This window comes from Rosa rugosa, chromosome 1, assembly GCF_958449725.1.
Source record: "Rosa rugosa chromosome 1, drRosRugo1.1, whole genome shotgun sequence".
Taxonomy (NCBI): Eukaryota; Viridiplantae; Streptophyta; class Magnoliopsida; order Rosales; family Rosaceae; genus Rosa; species Rosa rugosa.
In genome coordinates this window covers 58,085,825-58,104,557 of record NC_084820.1, presented here as the reverse complement: position 1 = coordinate 58,104,557, position 18,733 = coordinate 58,085,825, and the positions used below count along the sequence as shown (strand labels likewise).

The following is an 18,733-nucleotide window of genomic DNA, read 5'->3' as shown; positions in this document are numbered from 1 at the left end:
TTGTGTGTGATTTCAAATGATTTGGAGTTAATGATTTTGGTGATCGATTATCGAGATTGTGGTTTTCTTTGTGGATGTTGAAATTGTTGGTTGTTACTTGAGTTAAAAGTACTGTGTTATAATAAATCAACCATTCTTTCTTTTACTCATACTGGCTGTCAAAAGCTTACCGGGTTTTGTGTTGTTGCAATCCCGGTACACTATTCAAACGGTGTAGCGGATAATCCTACAGGACTGGAGAATTCAGGAAGGTGATCGAACCGTGTAGAGTAGCTGCTTTGTAATACTCTGATTTTCAGTTGTGAGGTTTGTTATGCTCATTAGAGCTTTACAATTTACTTTGTACGAGTGAGTTGTAATAATTAACTCGAGGTCTTCGAGTTTTGAATTTGAGCGTGAGTGGCGAGGTTGTTTGAGAAAAAAAAATTCAGAACGTTTATTTGTTTAAGTTGTTTAATTCATGTTTCGGATTTGAATTTGTTATTCAAAATTCGGGGCGTGACACCGATGCTCCTTCTTTCACCCTCACACCAACCCTTACGGGATACACATTTCTTCATCAAGTGTGGACTCTGGAGAATAACCTTATTAGTAATACAGAAAAAGAAAATTGATTATCACAATCAAAAGCACTCCCAATGTGGAAGAATAGAAGATATAGAACGCAAACATCTCATCAAAAGAGACATTAAGTTCAAAAATTATTTGTTGATGTGTTTTCAAGAGCATTATAAATAGGTCATCTGTTCCAATAGCTGTACAAGGTATTGTAAGTATACACTTGGGATGTGGTGTCTTAGAATATTAACACCTTTCAGGCTCTATTTCCCCCTCTTTTTTCCTCACCAACTCATTTGCTTCAACATATTTACTTTTAGGGACCGGTGGACCTTCCTCTGTTTGGTCTATTTATGTTTCTCTTTAAGTTTATGATGAAATCAGGAGCAAATTGAGCATCGATCACATATAATAATTACAGAAAATGAATGAATCATGTGGACCTGGGTCTTTTTTGCCGTTTAATTCCTTTCTTTCTCTCCAGCCAAAAGAAAATGACAGCATTCATGAGCAGAACAAAGACATCCCTGCATATTCCATGTGATCGACTCGAACCGGTCATTATATGAATCACACAAGAAAAATGCAACCCAGTTGATGAAGGAGGATCTTGATTGATTTAATCAGCAAAAGGAAATGCACAGCATATAATAGATGCTCTTGTTAGGTGTGCTAATGGCTTCGATGTGTAGAGAACGTGCAGTACTATATTGGTACCCAACAGAAAATAAGGTTGAAGGTGAAAGAGTACTCCCCCAAATTCCCAATTCTTTAAAGTCTAGCAATACCTAGAGGAAGCAGTTTGTCCTAAAAAGGAATAATTAATAGTTTGTGTTATTATCGCAAGTAACATACACGTCCCAATTTTAGTTCTTCCTAGTAAGCTTTACAACTCACAAATACCCTCTGTCAAGAGAAAAAAATATATATTTCTTATTATGTTTTGGTAAGGCCTTGTTTAAGATCCCAAAGGAATCTGGTTAGTTTCATCACTTCATGTACAAATACTAATTAAACTAAAAATATACTTATACATAAGTTAATCTCATTTAAACTCTTTGGAATTAGCAAAAGTAGTGAGGAATGATACAAAAAAGAGAAAAATGCACCATCAGTGCCTCAACTCTTGTGCACCGGCCAATTTGATACCCAGACTCTTAGTGCTACCAACGTGATACCTAAACTCATATTTCGCTATCGATGAGATACTTCCGTCAGATTTTGCTAACGACTCCGTTAAAAAAGTCACGTGTCATGCACGTGGGCTAAAAAATGCCATGAAATGACTTAAATGACCCCATATTTTTTTGAGAAAAATGCACCATCAGTGCCTCAACTTTTGTGCACCGGCCAAGTTGATACCCAGACTCTCAGTGCTACCAATGTGATACCTGAACCCATATTTTGTTATCGAAGAGGTACTTCTGTCAGATTTCGCTGACGGCTCAGTTAAAAAGTCACATGCCAAACACGTGGGCCCCCAAAAAAAGAGCAAATGACCTAAATGACCCTTTGCTTCTCCTAGCAATTGACTTCCCTCCAAAATTTATTTGCCATACAACTTTCCCTCCAAATTAACTTTAGTAACATAATATCACATTAGTCCATTTTCCAGTAATTAAAGAATCTGATCAAATTGGTTAAGTACCCTCTCCATCAAAATAAATATTGTTCCATGATGCATAATGTGCATCATCTCCTCGAACATCCCAAGTACACCTCTCTCATTGAACGCATACCCCGAAATCAAAGAGTTCCAGAAAATAATATTCTTCCAGGCCATTCATTCAAAAACACTAGACGCAGCATCCAAATCTCCACATTTATAGTAAAAACTCACAAGCGAGTTCCCCACAGACACAACTTCTTACAGAAGCCATTTAGAATCTACATAAGAGCGTATCCATTTCTCATCATCAACATCCCCTAACCAAGCGTACGCAGGCAAAACCTACACCACAGTAGCCTCATTCGGTTCAAAACCCTGCTCCCGCATCTCATTAAAAAATGAGATGCGGGTTCCCCACAGACACAACTTCTTACAGAAGCCATTTAGAATGTACATAAGAGCGTATCCATTTCCCATCATCAACATCCCCTAACCAAGCGTACGCAGGCAAAACCTACACCACAGTAGCCTCATTCGGTTCAAAACCCTGCTCCCGCATCTCATTAAAAAACCCCAAAGCTTCATTGTCCCTCCCACAGTGCGCTAAGCAATAAATCATCGAGTTCCACGAAATAACATTCCTCTCACCCATCTTCCTAAACAAATACAACCCAGTATCGACATTGCCACTCTTGCAAAACCCACAAATCATCAAATTCCAAACAATCACATCTCTTTTAGATATTTCATCGAACACCTTCTGTTTATCCCCCACCCTCCCACAAGTCACATACAGCGAGCCTATACCTTGGAAGGGATCCCAAATGTTGAGGGAAAATAGGTCGAAGCGTTGCTGCGTCGGCCGGTGCCAAAAAGACTAAGAGCCATTGCTGATGGGCTTGCTAAGGTTTTTGATTTGCTGGTGTAGGGAGGTATTGGAAGACTTGGTTGCTTTGGATGATTCTGAGAATGGAGGAAAAGTGGAGGTTTTGATCGATTAGGGATGAATTTTAGGCAAAAAGATGTGTTTGCCCTTTTTTGGGGGGCCCACGTGCTTGACATGTGACTTTTTAACTGAGCCGTCAGTGAAATCTGACAGAAGTACCTCTTCGATAGCAAAATATGGGTTCAGGTATCACATTGGTAGCACTGAGAGTCTGGGTATCAACTTGGCTGGTGCACAAAAGTTGAGGCACTAATGGTGCATTTTTCTCAAAAAATTATGGGGTCATTTAAGTCATTTCATGGCATTTTTTAGCCCACGTGCATGACACGTGACTTTTTTAACGGAGCATTTAGCAAAATCTGACGGAAGTATCTCATCGATAGCGAAATATGGGTTCAGGTATCACATTGGTAGCACTGAGAGTCTGGGTATCAACTTGGCCGGTGCACAAGAGTTGAGGCACTGATGGTGCATTTTTCTCTACAAAAAAACATGAATAGAATTATACGAGTCCGAAATTCAATCTCATCCAATATAACAGAAAAAAAAAAATCGACCACATTTGACTTTCATGACATTTGTAAACACAGCCGTGTTCCCCTGGTCAGCAGCTGACCATGGGAAATTTGGTCACTCACCGTCCGATTGAAATCGGACGGTTGACAGCTAAGTGATGAAATCTGAGATGAGAGCTGTCAACCGTCCGATTTCAATCGGACGGTGAGTGACTAAATTTCCCATGATCAGCTGCTGACCAGGGGAATACTACTGTTGTAAACATCACCGTCATCTTTCATAATATTAATATAGAACATTGCACCGATCTCCAACCTAATTTTCTTCCCAACAAGAACTGTGGAGCATTCCAATTACTCCCTTAAATATCATCATCATGCTTTCTATAGTATCTAGAAGTGAACCAATTTCAAGATTCCACCTAACCTAATTCCTGACCGGCGCATTATTTTTCTTACAATTTAGTTTCTTTTGAAAGAAAATGTGAGATCATTTTATAACCGAAAATATTACATATTTTTTCCACAGCTGCCATACGTGAATGCATGTTAGGATTTTTCTAATCACTTTATTACCGGCGGTTTTCCATTTTATTATCCCTAAATTCTAGCCAAAACATGCGGATTCAATATTTACCATGGTAGATTGTCACTCCCTATTGTAACAACTGCTAATGAAAATTACTAGTCCCCTGATTAGATCTGTGTTCCCCTTAATCTAATCGCGTAAGTCACAGGGGTGGTCAGTTTCACACATTTAACAGAAACCCACAATTTGTACGCGGCCAAATCTGAGTGCTACAGCCGTCCAATCACTGCTAGCTCAAACCCCATCAAATATTCCCAAGCATTTTTATAAACCCAAATTCCAATTCTCTCTGATATATTTATAAATACCCAACTCCAACCACCTTCCCTCCTCACACTCAAATCCCTTCTTTTCTAGTCTCCTCTTCTTCTTCTTCATTGTCCTAAAATTTTTACCACCATAAAAACCAAAAAGGCTGCAACCAATTTGGGCACCAAGATCCACTCCCCACCCAGAACTTGTAACTGGTAAAGTTTCTGTCTTTCTGTGATTTTTGGAGTTTAAAGTTGTGTAATTTCTTTGATCTCAGTTGTTGATCAAGGAATTGGTCCCTCATTGTAGACCCAGATCTCCTGCTTACCCATTAAAGCCTTTAGTTTTATGGTCAATGTGGGTTTTGCTGCTTATGCATAATGGTTTTACTTCTGTGCAAAGTTTGAACCTTTTTTCAATTTTTGGGTAGAGGGAGTAAGATCTGGGTCCGTTCTGTGCTGCATTTTCATAGATCCGGTAGATTTGGGTGCTTTTGCATTTTGGGTTCTTGTTGTTTTTGAAAATTTTGAAGTTAAGAAAATGTGAACTGTTTGGTTTCCCTGTGAAAATGGAGTCAGGACAAGCAATGTGAATGGTGTAAAAACTGGTCTGCCGTTATCTTAATTAATTAGGTGGTCTGTCAATTTTCGCTTTTTATCATGATTAGATATCTTTTACAGCTTCTACTGTATCACATTGTACATGAAGACATGAATAATTGAATATCAGGTGGGATAGATTTTGTTTCTTCAAATTTGATAATTCTGATTTAGCTAGACTCTTTAGATTAAAGTTTAGATTGGCATTTACAAAGCAACCAGCTTTACTCATCTGCGTGGGAATATGTCTTTTTAGCTTTGAATTAGAAAATGAAATGTCTTGATAAAGGTCACCTAAATCTTTACCATTAGTTACAACGCTTGAAACTCCTAGTAAGAGGTTTGTTTTTCCCATGAATTTCTGTTTTTTATTTTGAATTTCAGTTCTTTCTGTTGACCGTGTGTATCGTTTAATCATTTAATGAGTTACATTTTAGTTCCTTCTAAATCTTAACTATTAGTTACAACTTACAACGGATGAAACTCTGGGTAAGAGGTTTATTATTTTTTCCATGAATTTCAGTTTTTTATTTATTTATTTATTTTGAATTTCAGTTCCTTCTGTTTATTATTTCTATTGTTTGATGATTTAATGAGCTACATATTACCTACTACTTATATGTCAGTTCCCTAAATTTTATCTATTAGTTAGAAACTTGCATGCATGAAACTCATATTACCTTTATCCTGCATATTTACCATTCTTCCTTGTAATTGAAATTTGGAGACTCATTGTTAAAATTTATATGCTGGATTCTGCAGAGCTCTTTCAGATATGGGTACCGCCTATAAACCGAAGAACATCCTCATTACTGGAGCTGCTGGCTTCATCGCATCCCATGTTTGCAATCGGCTTATCAGGAACTACCCTGAATACAAGATTGTCGTCCTTGACAAGCTTGATTACTGTTCAAATTTGAAGAACCTTCACCCCTCAAGGTCATCCTCAAACTTCAAATTTATCAAGGGAGACATTGGAAGCGCTGACCTTGTCAACTTCATCCTTCTCACCGAGTCCATTGATACAATAATGCACTTCGCTGCCCAGACCCATGTTGACAACTCATTTGGTAACAGCTTTGAGTTCACTAAAAACAACATATATGGCACGCATGTTCTTCTAGAAGCATGCAAAGTCACTGGCCAAATCAAAAGGTTCATCCATGTTAGCACAGATGAAGTTTATGGGGAGACAGATGAGGATGCTGTGGTGGGAAATCATGAGGCTTCTCAGCTTCTTCCCACAAACCCCTACTCTGCGACTAAAGCTGGAGCAGAGATGCTTGTTATGGCATATGGACGTTCATATGGGCTTCCTGTGATAACTACCAGGGGAAACAATGTTTATGGCCCCAATCAGTTCCCTGAAAAGATGATTCCAAAGTTCATGCTCTTGGCTATGAAAGGGAAGACTCTTCCGATTCACGGTGATGGATCAAATGTCAGGAGTTATCTCTATTGTGAGGATGTAGCCGAGGCATTTGAGGTCATTCTCCATAAGGGTGAGGTAGGCCATGTCTACAACATTGGGACAAAGAAAGAGAGGAGGGTAGTTGATGTCGCTAGGGAAATTTGCCAACTGTTCTCGTTGAACCCAGATACATATATAAACTTTGTTGAGAATAGACCTTTTAATGATCAGAGGTATTTTCTGGATGACCAAAAGCTTAAAAACTTGGGATGGTCTGAAAGTACTTCATGGGAGGAAGGTTTGAGGAAGACAATGGAATGGTACGTCAAGAATCCTCATTGGTGGGGAGATGTTTCTGGAGCACTGCTCCCTCATCCAAGAATGCTCATGGTTCCTGGAATTGAAAGAAACTTTGATGGGCCTGATACAAGCAATTCTGATTCCCCTGTGCCAGCAACTGATTCTAGTCAAAGCCAAGTGGTTGTTCCAGCTCCTAGGGGCATTCCATCTACTCAGAAGCCATCTCTGAAGTTCCTGATTTATGGGAGAACAGGGTGGATTGGAGGCCTTCTTGGGAAGATTTGTGAGAAACAAGGGATACCGTTTGAGTATGGACGAGGGCGGCTCCAGGAACGTTCTCAGCTCTTGGCTGATATTCAGAGGGTTAAGCCAACCCATGTTTTCAATGCTGCTGGAGTGACTGGCAGACCCAATGTGGATTGGTGTGAATCTCATAAACCAGAAACAATTCGGACCAATGTTGTGGGTACATTGACCTTGGCTGATGTCTGCAGAGAGCACAACCTCCTAATGATGAATTATGCTACTGGTTGTATCTTCGAGTACGATGCAGCTCATCCATCAAGATCAGGAATTGGGTTCAAGGAGGAAGATACACCAAATTTCACTGGTTCATTTTACTCCAAAACCAAAGCCATGGTATGTGTCTATCTATTGTTATCTTTTGAGAAGGTTTCAGCATAGCCGCCAACTAATATCTGACTTTCCATTTTTTTGTTGCAGGTGGAAGAGCTTTTGAAAGAATATGACAATGTCTGCACTCTTAGAGTTCGAATGCCTATATCATCTGATCTCAGCAATCCACGCAACTTCATCACAAAGATCTCCAAGTACAACAAAGTGGTTGATATTCCAAACAGCATGACTATCTTGGATGAACTTCTACCGATTTCAGTTGAGATGGCCAAGAGGAACTTGAAGGGCATTTGGAACTTCACAAACCCTGGTGTTGTGAGTCACAATGAGATCCTGGAGATGTACAAGAAGTACATAGACCCCAGTTTCAAGTGGGTTAATTTTACATTGGAAGAACAAGCCAAGGTTATTGTGGCCCCAAGAAGTAACAATGAGATGGATGCATCTAAGTTGAAGAAAGAGTTCCCTGAACTATTGCCAATCAAGGAGTCGCTGATTAAATACGTCTTTGAGCCCAACAAGAAAACATTTGCTGGTGGAGCAGCAAATTAAGTCATTTAAGTGTTTGATGAACCTCTACACCTCATTACCATTTCATAATTATTTCATAATTTATGCATATCTTTATTCTTTTCCCTGGTTATTAGGGCATGAATTACTGCATGTTGTCATTTTAGTCACTGTCCTCGTGTCATTTTAGTCATTTCCCTTGTGTCATCCTATTAGTGCAATTCATTTCTATGATATGATAACTAGGATAATTTCATGGGTTGGGAATATTGGTTTTAGTCTGGCTATTGTGAGATAAGGAGCTTTGAAATTGCTTCATATATCTAGAAGGTCACATCAAGTATTGTAATTTTTTATATGCAATAAAAAAAAATCATGTAATTTTGGATATCTATTATACAAGTTTTTTTTTCCCTACTCTTTGGCTGGCATATAATACAAGTCATCTTTTAATAACCATTGTGTTGTCTATGAGTTGTTTTGAGCCTTTCAGCGTGTCTTTCCTAACCAGATATTTGTTTCCTGGCTGTATTAAGAAATTAGAATGTGCTAATTTTTGTTTATGACAAAGGAACCGTCTAATGTTTGGATTTATGATTAGTTTGTTGATTCCTCCACTCTGACCTCTATATCGAAACAAATGACTATATCGATCGAAACAAGTATGTATGTATAATTACTCACTAGAAAAAGAAAAAAATTACTCTTTCAATCATTGTCCAATACGGGCAATGCATATGCTTTCTGCAATCAGTTCTTTGCCCCAGGTTTCTACATCTGCCATGAGTCGTTGTGATACTGCTACAAAAAGATTACTCTCAGTCCAACTTAAAAAAATAAAAAAGATAACCAGAAACAACATGGCCAAGCAAGACGAACACTAATATCTCTCCGACTTTATATTGGTTGAAATCCTTTGTCGACTTCCTCACACTAAATTTGGTTTTCACTGCAAGTGTGTGGATAATTAAGTTGGTTCTCTCTCATCTCTGATGAAACGTTTCGCTGCCGTTTTCTATGGCTCTAAAATCATTACCCAAATTGAATTAGTATATCAGTCACTGACCAACTGTCATCCTAGCTATGAGTTCAATTCATTTCAAAACGATAGCTAGGATTATTACGTACCCGAGTTGTATGGGACTATAGTTTGTCTATTGTGGGATATATAAGAAGCTTTGATAATGCTTCATGAGATCTACTTGCGTTGGCGCATGATCACAGTTAATTTCTTTTTTTTTTTCCCTGTTGCAAACCTTCCAATTCTTTTGTGCAAAATATGAGTCCTTCTAGGTACCCTCTGAGATACATCTCTCAATCTCATTTCGTACCTGAAAAAAAAAACCTAGAACCAAAAAAATATATAAGTCCTTCTAATTTCACAAGTTGATGAAAAATAAAAACAATGCGGTGGTCATTGACGCATGAATCATGATATTTAATTATGTTATGGGTCTCAATTTTTTAATTTTGAATTCACCTAAAAATGAGAATTCACATTAGTAAGATTTGTGAGAAAAGTTTACGGCTTTACCTTGGTAAAGATATCATTTGTTATCCCAGGAGAAAAAGCAACTTGGTATCCGAAGCGCACGTTAGCATTAGCCGTCTTCCATATATACTTGTTCATATTTATCCAAAAAAAATAAATTCTTTAAAAAAAATATAAAAATTCAGTAATTCAGTAATTCACCACACCTCCGTCAACTAGTCTGTTCTGGTGATGTGCTTACTCTAGTCTAGCCTGACCTCGTATGGTCATACAGTCAAGACTAGTTTTAGAGTGGGTCGCATAAATAAGTTGTCATTTACCAACCTAAGATAAAATTTTTGGCTAGAGGTTGTTCACCAGTCAACACACAGCAGGACATTATAATTTATTTTTCTCTCAAATCTCAATTACAAAACTGGTTAAATATTTTGAGTAGTCAAATGTTGCTTCAACTCAACCCGACCCATATACCAACTCGATTATCAGTTATGTATCACCAATTTATTAATCAAAATCGTAAATAACACATTAGTAAGCGGAAAACTGCACAAGTCAATATTAGATTAACTTTAGTATCACACTATGACAAGAAAGAACACAAAAAAGGCCAAAGAAAGACGTTATATCTAGAGTTCAAATAATCTTAAAATCGATTTCCCATACAATCCATGGCTAGACTTGTATATAATACAACCATCTAAATCATCAACTACACCAAATCTATCAAGAAAAAAACCCCAAAAATAGTTTTTTATTTTTTTATTTTTTTTTGTCAAAAGAACCAAAAAATAGTTTAACCATCTAAACTATTTCCATGTTCAATTTTTCTTCTAATAAAAAAGAAAAAAAAGAAAAAATGATGCACCGGTCGGGTTTGGCCACTTGAAGCTCCACATAGCATGTGCCCGACCCGAAGTCAAATGTAAAATAGTCGTCCTCTTCAGATCTCAATTTGCATTTACAGTTGCAGAGAGTAAAATGGTTCCAGACTCCACCGGCGACTCCCTTCTCTCCAGTCATCGCCGAGAAGCTTATCACCGGAATGAGGAGCTGGGCCCCCCTTGGCCGTCCACGGCGGTCTCTAGGGTTTTGGAGGGCTATACGCCGCCGTTTGGGAAGACCAGTTCGATGAGTTTGGGATGGCCATCACCGGAATGAGGAGCTGGGGCCCTTGGTCATCCACGGCGGGCTCTAGGGTTTTGGAGGGCTATACACCGCTGTTTGGGAAGACCAGTTCGATGAGTATGGGATGGTCGTCCACGGCGGACTCTAGGGTTTTGGAGGGCTGGACGCCGCCGTTTGGGAAGAACCAATTCGATGAGTTTGGGATGGGTCTCAAAACAATGTCGTTTGGGAGTGTCCCGAACGACATCGTTCGTGACACACTCCAAAACGATCAGCGTCGGTAAGTTATTGTCATTTTTTACTTTTTTACCTTTTTACTTTTTACTCTTTACTTTACTTTTTTACTTTCTTTATATTTATATATAAGTATAAAGAGAATGACATTTTTCCGTTTATATTTTCATACTCCTCCTCCGTTCCTACCAAGAATTCAAAGAATTCTCCCAGCCTCTTTACAAATGTTTATTTGTAGGATTACTCAAAAGCAATGACATACTATGCTGAGGCCTTGAAGTTGGACAGGGATAACAAGCATCTCCTAAGCGGTTACCGCGAGTCTATCGTACGTTGGTACAAGGATTGTGCTACATTTCACTCCTATGAAAGGGCTTAAGATTTTTCATCTTGAAATCTAGCAAACCTGGATTATGTAGGTTCTCGAAGTCCTTAGTTCTACTAGTCAGTGGAGGTTGAAATGTGCTTGAAAGAGTGGTGCTCTTATATTTGCTGAATGCCTAACTAATTGCATCAGCATATACTGTTGTTCTTATATATGTTGAATGCCTAACTAATTGCATCAGCACATATTGTTGTTTGTCAAAAGAGTTTTTTGATCTAATGTATGTGTGTATATGGATTTAGTATGATATAAATATGAGTTTCCTTGACCTAAGTACCTTCTTATAATGACTATCTTTTACTAGTCAAAGTGTTATATATATGAAAATAAGGGTTCTAATGATCTCTTCTAAGGGCACGTTTACTTACTTGGAAGGAAATGGAATAATTACGGGGTAAAAACATTCCTGCGTTTACTAACACATAAAGGAATCGGAATGATTCCGGGTAAAAGAAATCCTGCATTTACTAACACATGAAGGAATCGGAATGGATGTAGGTCCCACCTCCTTATCAGGAATCGATTCCTGAATACTCAGGAATTCGATTACGAAGGGGGGAGATGGGTTTAGGAATCATTCCTCCGGAATCAATACTGATTCCTTTCTTCTCCCATTCCACTTGTCTCCGATTCATGATTATTTTCCATTCCAAGTAAGTAAACGTGCCATAAATGCTTAATTTTTTTATATTAGCACTGCTTATATAATACTTTCCTAGTTCCCTTAAATTGCTCTGCTTTTTTTTTTTTTTTTTTTGAGAAGATATATTGCTCTGCTTGAGATGGTATTGATGTGTTGGATGATGAGATAGTAGGATAAAAACATTCTTTTGGAAACATTGTCCACGGGGTCCTGGTTATTTACTTTACACATTTGGTTACGTAGCTGCATATGGTGATTTCATAATTCTAGTACTGGAAATTTATGCAACTTTTTGACCATTAATAAAAAATAAAATAAAAATTAAAAACCTAAATTGTTCGATTATGATGACAGATGATCCCTCAATAGAAGTATAAGCTTCATCCCCATCAACTAGAATAGTTGCATTTAGAAAGTTTCGGCCTTGTTCGTTACTAACACCAGAATTATAGCGAAACTTACCAATGCAACTACATTGTACTTCACATAGATGGAGGAACCAATTGAAAAATGATGTCGATGATGAAAGTTTAGCGTCGTTGTTTTCTCTACATTTTGAGCTTCCTGATCGCACCAGGAAAAAGTCACCCCGAAATAAATTCCTAGATGAACTAGGAGAACTTATAAGATGATGTCCAACATGACACAGAAAACAAAAACCGGTGATGTGAGGCTTTGATTGGTCCTTTTTTTGAATGGGCTTTTTAAGATTCCCGCTATTTTTTCAAACGGTGAAGTTGACAAACCCGAAGCCCCATGTACCCGACCCGAACCAAAATGTAAATAGTCGTCACTCTCTCTTACTAGTTCTCACATCAACAGATCAACGTACTTCTTCACCAGACTACGATTCAATAGTGATTCAGAAACGCTATTGTATACGATTCAATAGTGAGTCAGAAACGCTATTATTGAACAATATATAGTGTTTATTAAATGCTCTTAATACACATACTGCAGCTTTATGGTGTAGTGACATATGCTCCATTCTTGTAGGAATTCTTCCCCAGCATGCATTCATTTTCTAGAGCTCTGCGCCTTGATCCCACAAACAACAAGATTCTATTCTACTTGCGGTCTGCTGGGCAAGCTCACTGGAAAGACCTGATAGCTCAGTAGGCCATTCTGGAAAGCTACAGTTGGTTAATCTGGGTAAGATATGTGCTGCAGCTGCTTATACTTATCTTGTGGAATGTCTCTTGAACCTTGGTCTTGGGTTCCCATTACTTTCTGTTACCGGTAAGGATTAAAAATCGTCTTTCATTTTCAGGTACAGTTTGTGTTGCTGACCTCAAAGATTTATACGGGACACTTTGTTTGACTAATTTTATTCATGTAATCAGCTGCAGAAAGTTACTTGTTGTTACAATACTATTATTCATGGCTGTCACATTTTGCGCTCTTATTATTGTAGTGTTCTGCTTAGGTTACGCGGAAGATACTACTTATGGTGATGGCAATACGTTCCATCTATTATGGTTATAGTGCAGTGGTCTCCCATGTTATTGTTACATTATAGGTCCAGAATTCGAATCTGGCGAACTACAGTAATTTTTGATTACGTTTTTTCCAAAGTTTAAAGTTTAATTCTAGCTTGCTTGCAGCACTAAATATTATTAATGCGTACTATTTTTTTCATGTTGCTGGCTATTATAAACTTGAGATAATTTTAACAATATTCTTATCTTAAATTAATCGTATTTCTAAATTATAATATTTCTATATATCAAATTTTTGTATCGGAATCTTCATTAAAATTTTGATATATAATTTGAGTTCTAAATTTTTTCTTTTCAGTTTCTAAACATCCTCATCTAGGATGAAGTTATAGTTCTGTCACTCATTGTTATTTTTTAGTGATTTGAAAAACTCTTGTAAAATAGAAAAGTATAGTTGCAACTCTCAACTCAATCAAAAATTTCTTGTTATTTTTCAAGATTTTTTATGTTTTGATATTATTATTTTATTTTTGTGCCCCAATAACCCTAAGTTTCTAGCTCCGCCACTGCGACCAAACATATGCAAGTAAAGGTTTAAACCCAGGCCAAATAGAAGATCACTTATAAAAAGAGCATGATGCGCCATTATGGATTTATGGGCAAAGTACCGACCCGAAGTAGGCGTGCAATTCATTTCTAACATTCTATGATATATATACCTAGGATAATTTCCCTAGTTGGGAATATTGGTTTTAGTCTGGCTATTTTGAGATAAGGAGATTTGAAATTGCTTCATATATCTGGAATGTCTATTAAGTATTGTAATTTTTATATGCAATAAAAAAAAAGAACATGTAATTTTGGATATCTATATATAATACAAGTTACCTTTTGATTGCCAACGTTTCTCTGTGAGTTATTACCAAGTAACAAAGAAGAAAAATAGAGCCTTTCAAGAAGCCTTCTATGTTTCAAATGCAATTAGCTCTATAGTAAAAATAAAGTATAAAGGAAAAATGTGCAAACTACAGCGCGCGTTGAAGAGACAAGTTAACATTTATGAGTAATGTAGTACTTTTTTTGAAGAAAATATAATATATTGTAATTTTGAACTAATGATAATTTCATTGATATAGAACGCATGTCAAGAATGCCATTACATACCCACCCGCTGTCACATAACAATGGACATAATAAGGATTCGTGGGGGAGCCACAGTGATACATAGGATAGACCAACTATATTTGAACTTATCGCTCACTTATTTAAAAGCGAGCCTATAACTATGAAAAAGTAAGACATAGTATATAGGCAAAGTTCCTGCATCGTGCTGGAGAGAGAGAGGGGAAAGTGGCATTAGATGTAACTGTTTAATTATACTGAGGGTAAATTTGTCATTTCTCTCTAAATTGGGTTAGTGGAAAAAAAAAATCTATTGATGAGGTAAGTGGGATAATTTTGGCCAATTTTGATGTTTTGGGTCAATGACAAATAAACTACTGTTTAGTCCCTGAAGTATGTCTTCGTCCTCGTTTCAGTCCCTGCCTTTCTAATTTAATCCCAAAAGTCCTTGAACTCACAACTTTTGTCCAAACTAGTTCATTCCCTCAAATTCTTCTGGTAGCTGGATGACGTGTCAGTTTTCCTCCTCTTTTTTTTTTTTTTCTACTCTCTCTGTTTATCTCTCCTTCTTCACCTCCTCAATCTTCCTCACTTCACGCCTATCTAGTTATTTCAGTCTCTCCCACTTTTCTCTCAAACTCTCTAGTCTCCACCTGTGACAAACCCAGTCCCCGCCTAATCACGCCGTTTTCCAATCGTACGAACTCCATCTGCGCTGTCCATTTACTTCCACCCACGTCACTAGATCGTCCTCTACAATCTCGATCCAATCCTCCACAAAAAAAAAAAAAAAAAAAAAAAAAAAAAGAGCCCATTTCAAGAACTAATTGATTATCTCCTCTCTTGAATTTTTATAGCCACCTTTTTATCCTTTTTGATTGAATTTTAGTACTTTATCTTTAATTCTAGCTCAATCTATTTTTTAAAACAAAAATGAAAAGAAAATTTTGAAATAAGTGATATTTTTTAATCAAAACCACTGTAGCAACACGACGTCGCTTTGTACCCACTCTCCCGTCTCCTATAAAACCACGATTAGATCCTTTGAGGGAAAAAAAAAAACCCACTATCAGAGTTACTGTTACTCTCTCGTCTTCCTCCTCCGAATCCCCAATTCCTCAATTCCGGCCATGGCAGCCAAACCACGACTGTCCAGTTCAATCGCTTACTCTCTAGTCTCCCTCCTTCGAATCCCCAATTCCATTCCTCCAAGTCCTAACTCCCCAACTTCAATTCCGGCCATGGCAGCCAAACCGCGACTGTCCAGTTCAATTGTTTACTCTCTCGTCTCCTTTATCCGAATCCCCAACTCCATTCCTCGAAGCCCTAAGTCCCCAAATTCAATTCCGGCCATGGCAGCCAAACCACGACTGTCCGGTTCAATCGTTCAATCCTTCGAGCACAGTCCACCACTACATTCACCAAACACCCAAAACCCTAAAATGGCAGCCAAACACCCTCCACCAAACCGCCGTCGGACTACCCTAATTCCTTCGATCCCCGACCTAGCGACGATTTTCAACCGTCAGATGACTCAGATCCACCACACATGCCAAATTCCCAATTTTACTTCACTCATCCGTGCGAAACGGGGTCGTCCGGCGGTAAGTTTGTTGACTTGTGTAAATTTACATTTTAACCCAGATTTTTTTTAACCCTTTTCTTTTCCTAATTCCTATAAATAAACGTTTTTATTATAATTTTTATATACTGTTGAAACAAACTCTCCCGCTCAATCAAGATTGCAAACCTCTCTCTCTCTCTCTCCCCGATCAAACTCTCCATTTCTGTTAAGAATTTCTTTCTGGGTGGTGTTCTGTGTTCTGGGTTAAAGATCATTTCTGGGTAAGAATTCCATTTTTTGATTGCAGCTTGGGTTCTCCTACATTTTTTTTCTTTTTGATTTTCATTTACATTTGTTGCAGTCTTGTATACTTCTCATTCAACTGCGTATCTTCCTCAGAGGGCTTTCACCTTTCATCACATTGGCTTTTGTCTTCTGTGTTCTCTGGTCATCTTGTGCTCACTGCTTAAAGGTAATCCTCAAGAAAACCAATCTTCCATTGCTTCAATCTTTTTTCACAGAGTGGTCTCTGGTATGGTATGTGTTTACGAATGGGTTCTCATTCAATATCATGTTTCTTTCTCAGAGGGGCTTTCACCTGTCATCACATTGGCTTTTTTCTTCTGGGTTCTCTGGTCATCTTGTGCTCACTGCTTAAAGGTAATCCTCCAGAAAACCAATCTTCCATTGCTTCAATCTTTTTTCACATTGGTGAAGGTTCTTGATTTTGTGTTTTCAATATTGTTCAGTTTCATCCATTTTCTAATTTCTTGTAGCATCTTTTTCTTCTCTGCCTGCTTCATCTTTTTCTTCTACTTTCATCCATAAATAGCAGCATCCACTTCATCTTACTAGAATAAGTTTAAGATAATTTTCTGGGTAAGAATTCCTTGGGTTCTGGGTTTAAGATCATTTCTATCAGATCAGTTCTAGGTTTAAGATCATTTCTATCATGTTTTTTTTTTTTTTTTTTCCAGTTTTCTCTGGGTTAGTAATGTGCTATCATCGTGTCTTCCAATATTGTTAAGTTTCATCCATTTTCAAATTCCATTTAAAGGTTCTTGATTTTGTGTTTTCAATATTGTTCAGTTTCATCCATTTTCTAATTTCTTGTAGCATCTTTTTCTTCTCTGCCTGCTTCATCCTTTTCTTCTAGTTTCATCCATAAATAGCAACATCCACCTCATCTTACTAGAATAAGTTTTTTGGATATTTGTTTAATATTTGCATCTGTGGCTTTCATCTTTTCTCTGTAGGAGAAAGCATTTTGGATTTGGAAAAATGGAATGGTTAAGCGCAGCCCAATGTTTGCAGTTAGGGAAGCAACGCTTCGATGCTGAGGTTAGATAGTCTTTTGGCTGATGTTTTATCTATGTTCTTATTGCTTGGTTTACTTTTTGTAATGGTTATTAATCTTCGTACAGAGCTATATACTAGCAATGAGGTTCTTTGCCCTGGGCCACATTATGGATCGTAATAATGAGCAACTTCTCAATGGTTTTCGGGCCTCAGCATCCAGTTATACTCATCAATTATGGATTAGTAACTTGGCACAGCAATATCCAGTGTATCATGGAGTTCAACGTGTGGTAAACCAGAATGCCAGAGTTTTCTACCAACCTGGAATGTCAGCTTTCATGAATGAGGTAGTCATTATTTCTGTTTTGTTTTTGTTAGCTGAGTAGATTGTTTTCAAAGTATAATTCTTGTTTTTTGGGCAGGAATTTGAAGTTGCTCGGCTATATTTTGGTGAAGCATTAACTTGGGATGCAACAAACGCTCACTTGTTGGAGTGTTTTCGAGCTTCGGTGGAGTTAGAATACCAAAGGGCACAAAGAATGATGAGGCAAAGGGAACAAAGAGCAATCTGAGGTAAGTTGCAATTATTGTTGCTTGGTTTCCTTAATTTTCTTACTGAGGTTCAACAAAACTTTACATTATTTGATTGTTGATTGAATTTTTTTTGTTGTTCAGCTCATTTGAAAATCATAAATGGCCGACTAATGTAGAGATACACACACTCAATTTTCAAGATTTGCTGGAAGGGCTTGGTCAAACTTCAGAGAAAAAAGATGATCCAAGTCAAATATTAGCTTTTATGAAATTCATTAGTTGTTTCAATTTTACATATGAGGGTTTTGATGAAAATGCGTCTCTGAGAAAATTTGTATATGAGAGAACATAGGAGGAGGTTGAATCATTGTTCTTTTTAATTTTACAGCTTGAATGTGTTGTTGGGAACTTGGGATAGTGACTTTTAATTAGAATGATGTTTAGAGTAACCTGTAACCCTGTCTAAAACCAGTGATGTTTAATCTTTGTTTATTATGTGTCAGATCGTCAGTGGGGTTCAGTTTTTTTTTTTTTTTAGAATAATTTCAATTGCTATTTTAATTGTGCTGCAAAGTTTGAAACAGTGAAAGACCGACAGATGTAACTTTTTCTCAAGGTGATTCTAGCCCTGCCTACCTAATTGATATCGCATATCGGACCTCCGTTGATTTTTTTTACCCCTAACTTCCGATTTTGTCCCTTTTTATTTCTATCTACACCACATTTTATTCTTTTTCATTGATCCCTATCTTCTTCTATTAATTCTTGAAAAAGAGAGTTGAACAACTGGGACAGAGAGAAATCCTTATAAAATTCACTTGTTCTGGACCTAGATGAATAAAATGAAATTTTCAATTGCATTTGTTAATGACTCATTGAAACATTAAAATATTAAAAAAACTTTGGCATTTTCTTCGAAAGAAAAATTAGAACCAGATTAAACTTGGCACACATATTAGGCTGAGTTCGGT

At 37.4% G+C, this 18,733-nt stretch overlaps 2 protein-coding genes across 7 annotated transcripts; both read left to right on the top strand.

Annotated features, from left to right (window-relative positions):
* Nucleotides 1-4,434: 4,434 nt before the first annotated feature.
* Nucleotides 4,435-8,342, top strand: LOC133725676 (trifunctional UDP-glucose 4,6-dehydratase/UDP-4-keto-6-deoxy-D-glucose 3,5-epimerase/UDP-4-keto-L-rhamnose-reductase RHM1-like). Of its 2 annotated transcripts, none has more exons than XM_062153026.1 (3): nucleotides 4,435-4,684; nucleotides 5,831-7,418; nucleotides 7,503-8,342. In XM_062153026.1, exons 2-3 carry the CDS (start codon nucleotides 5,844-5,846, stop codon nucleotides 7,965-7,967), a joined length of 2,040 nt encoding a protein of 679 aa, XP_062009010.1. In that variant the 5' UTR covers nucleotides 4,435-4,684; nucleotides 5,831-5,843; the 3' UTR covers nucleotides 7,968-8,342. The 2 variants fall into 2 exon arrangements, with proteins under 2 accessions (XP_062009010.1, XP_062009011.1); XM_062153027.1 differs by lacking the exon at nucleotides 4,435-4,684 and adding an exon at nucleotides 4,744-5,408.
* Nucleotides 8,343-15,422: 7,080 nt separating this feature from the next.
* Nucleotides 15,423-18,264, top strand: LOC133742871 (uncharacterized). Of its 5 annotated transcripts, none has more exons than XR_009862804.1 (7): nucleotides 15,423-15,969; nucleotides 16,329-16,401; nucleotides 16,516-16,589; nucleotides 17,186-17,270; nucleotides 17,354-17,575; nucleotides 17,651-17,801; nucleotides 17,904-18,264. XR_009862804.1 is itself a non-coding variant. In XM_062170559.1 (5 exons), the coding sequence occupies exons 2-4, from the start codon at nucleotides 17,211-17,213 to the stop codon at nucleotides 17,798-17,800; spliced, it is 432 nt and encodes a 143-aa protein (XP_062026543.1). In that variant the 5' UTR covers nucleotides 15,423-15,969; nucleotides 17,186-17,210; the 3' UTR covers nucleotide 17,801; nucleotides 17,904-18,264. The 5 variants fall into 5 exon arrangements, 1 of the variants encoding a protein (XP_062026543.1); XR_009862802.1 differs by having other exon boundaries at nucleotides 16,291-16,401; XR_009862811.1 differs by lacking the exon at nucleotides 15,423-15,969 and adding an exon at nucleotides 15,976-16,210.
* Nucleotides 18,265-18,733: the final 469 nt, after the last annotated feature.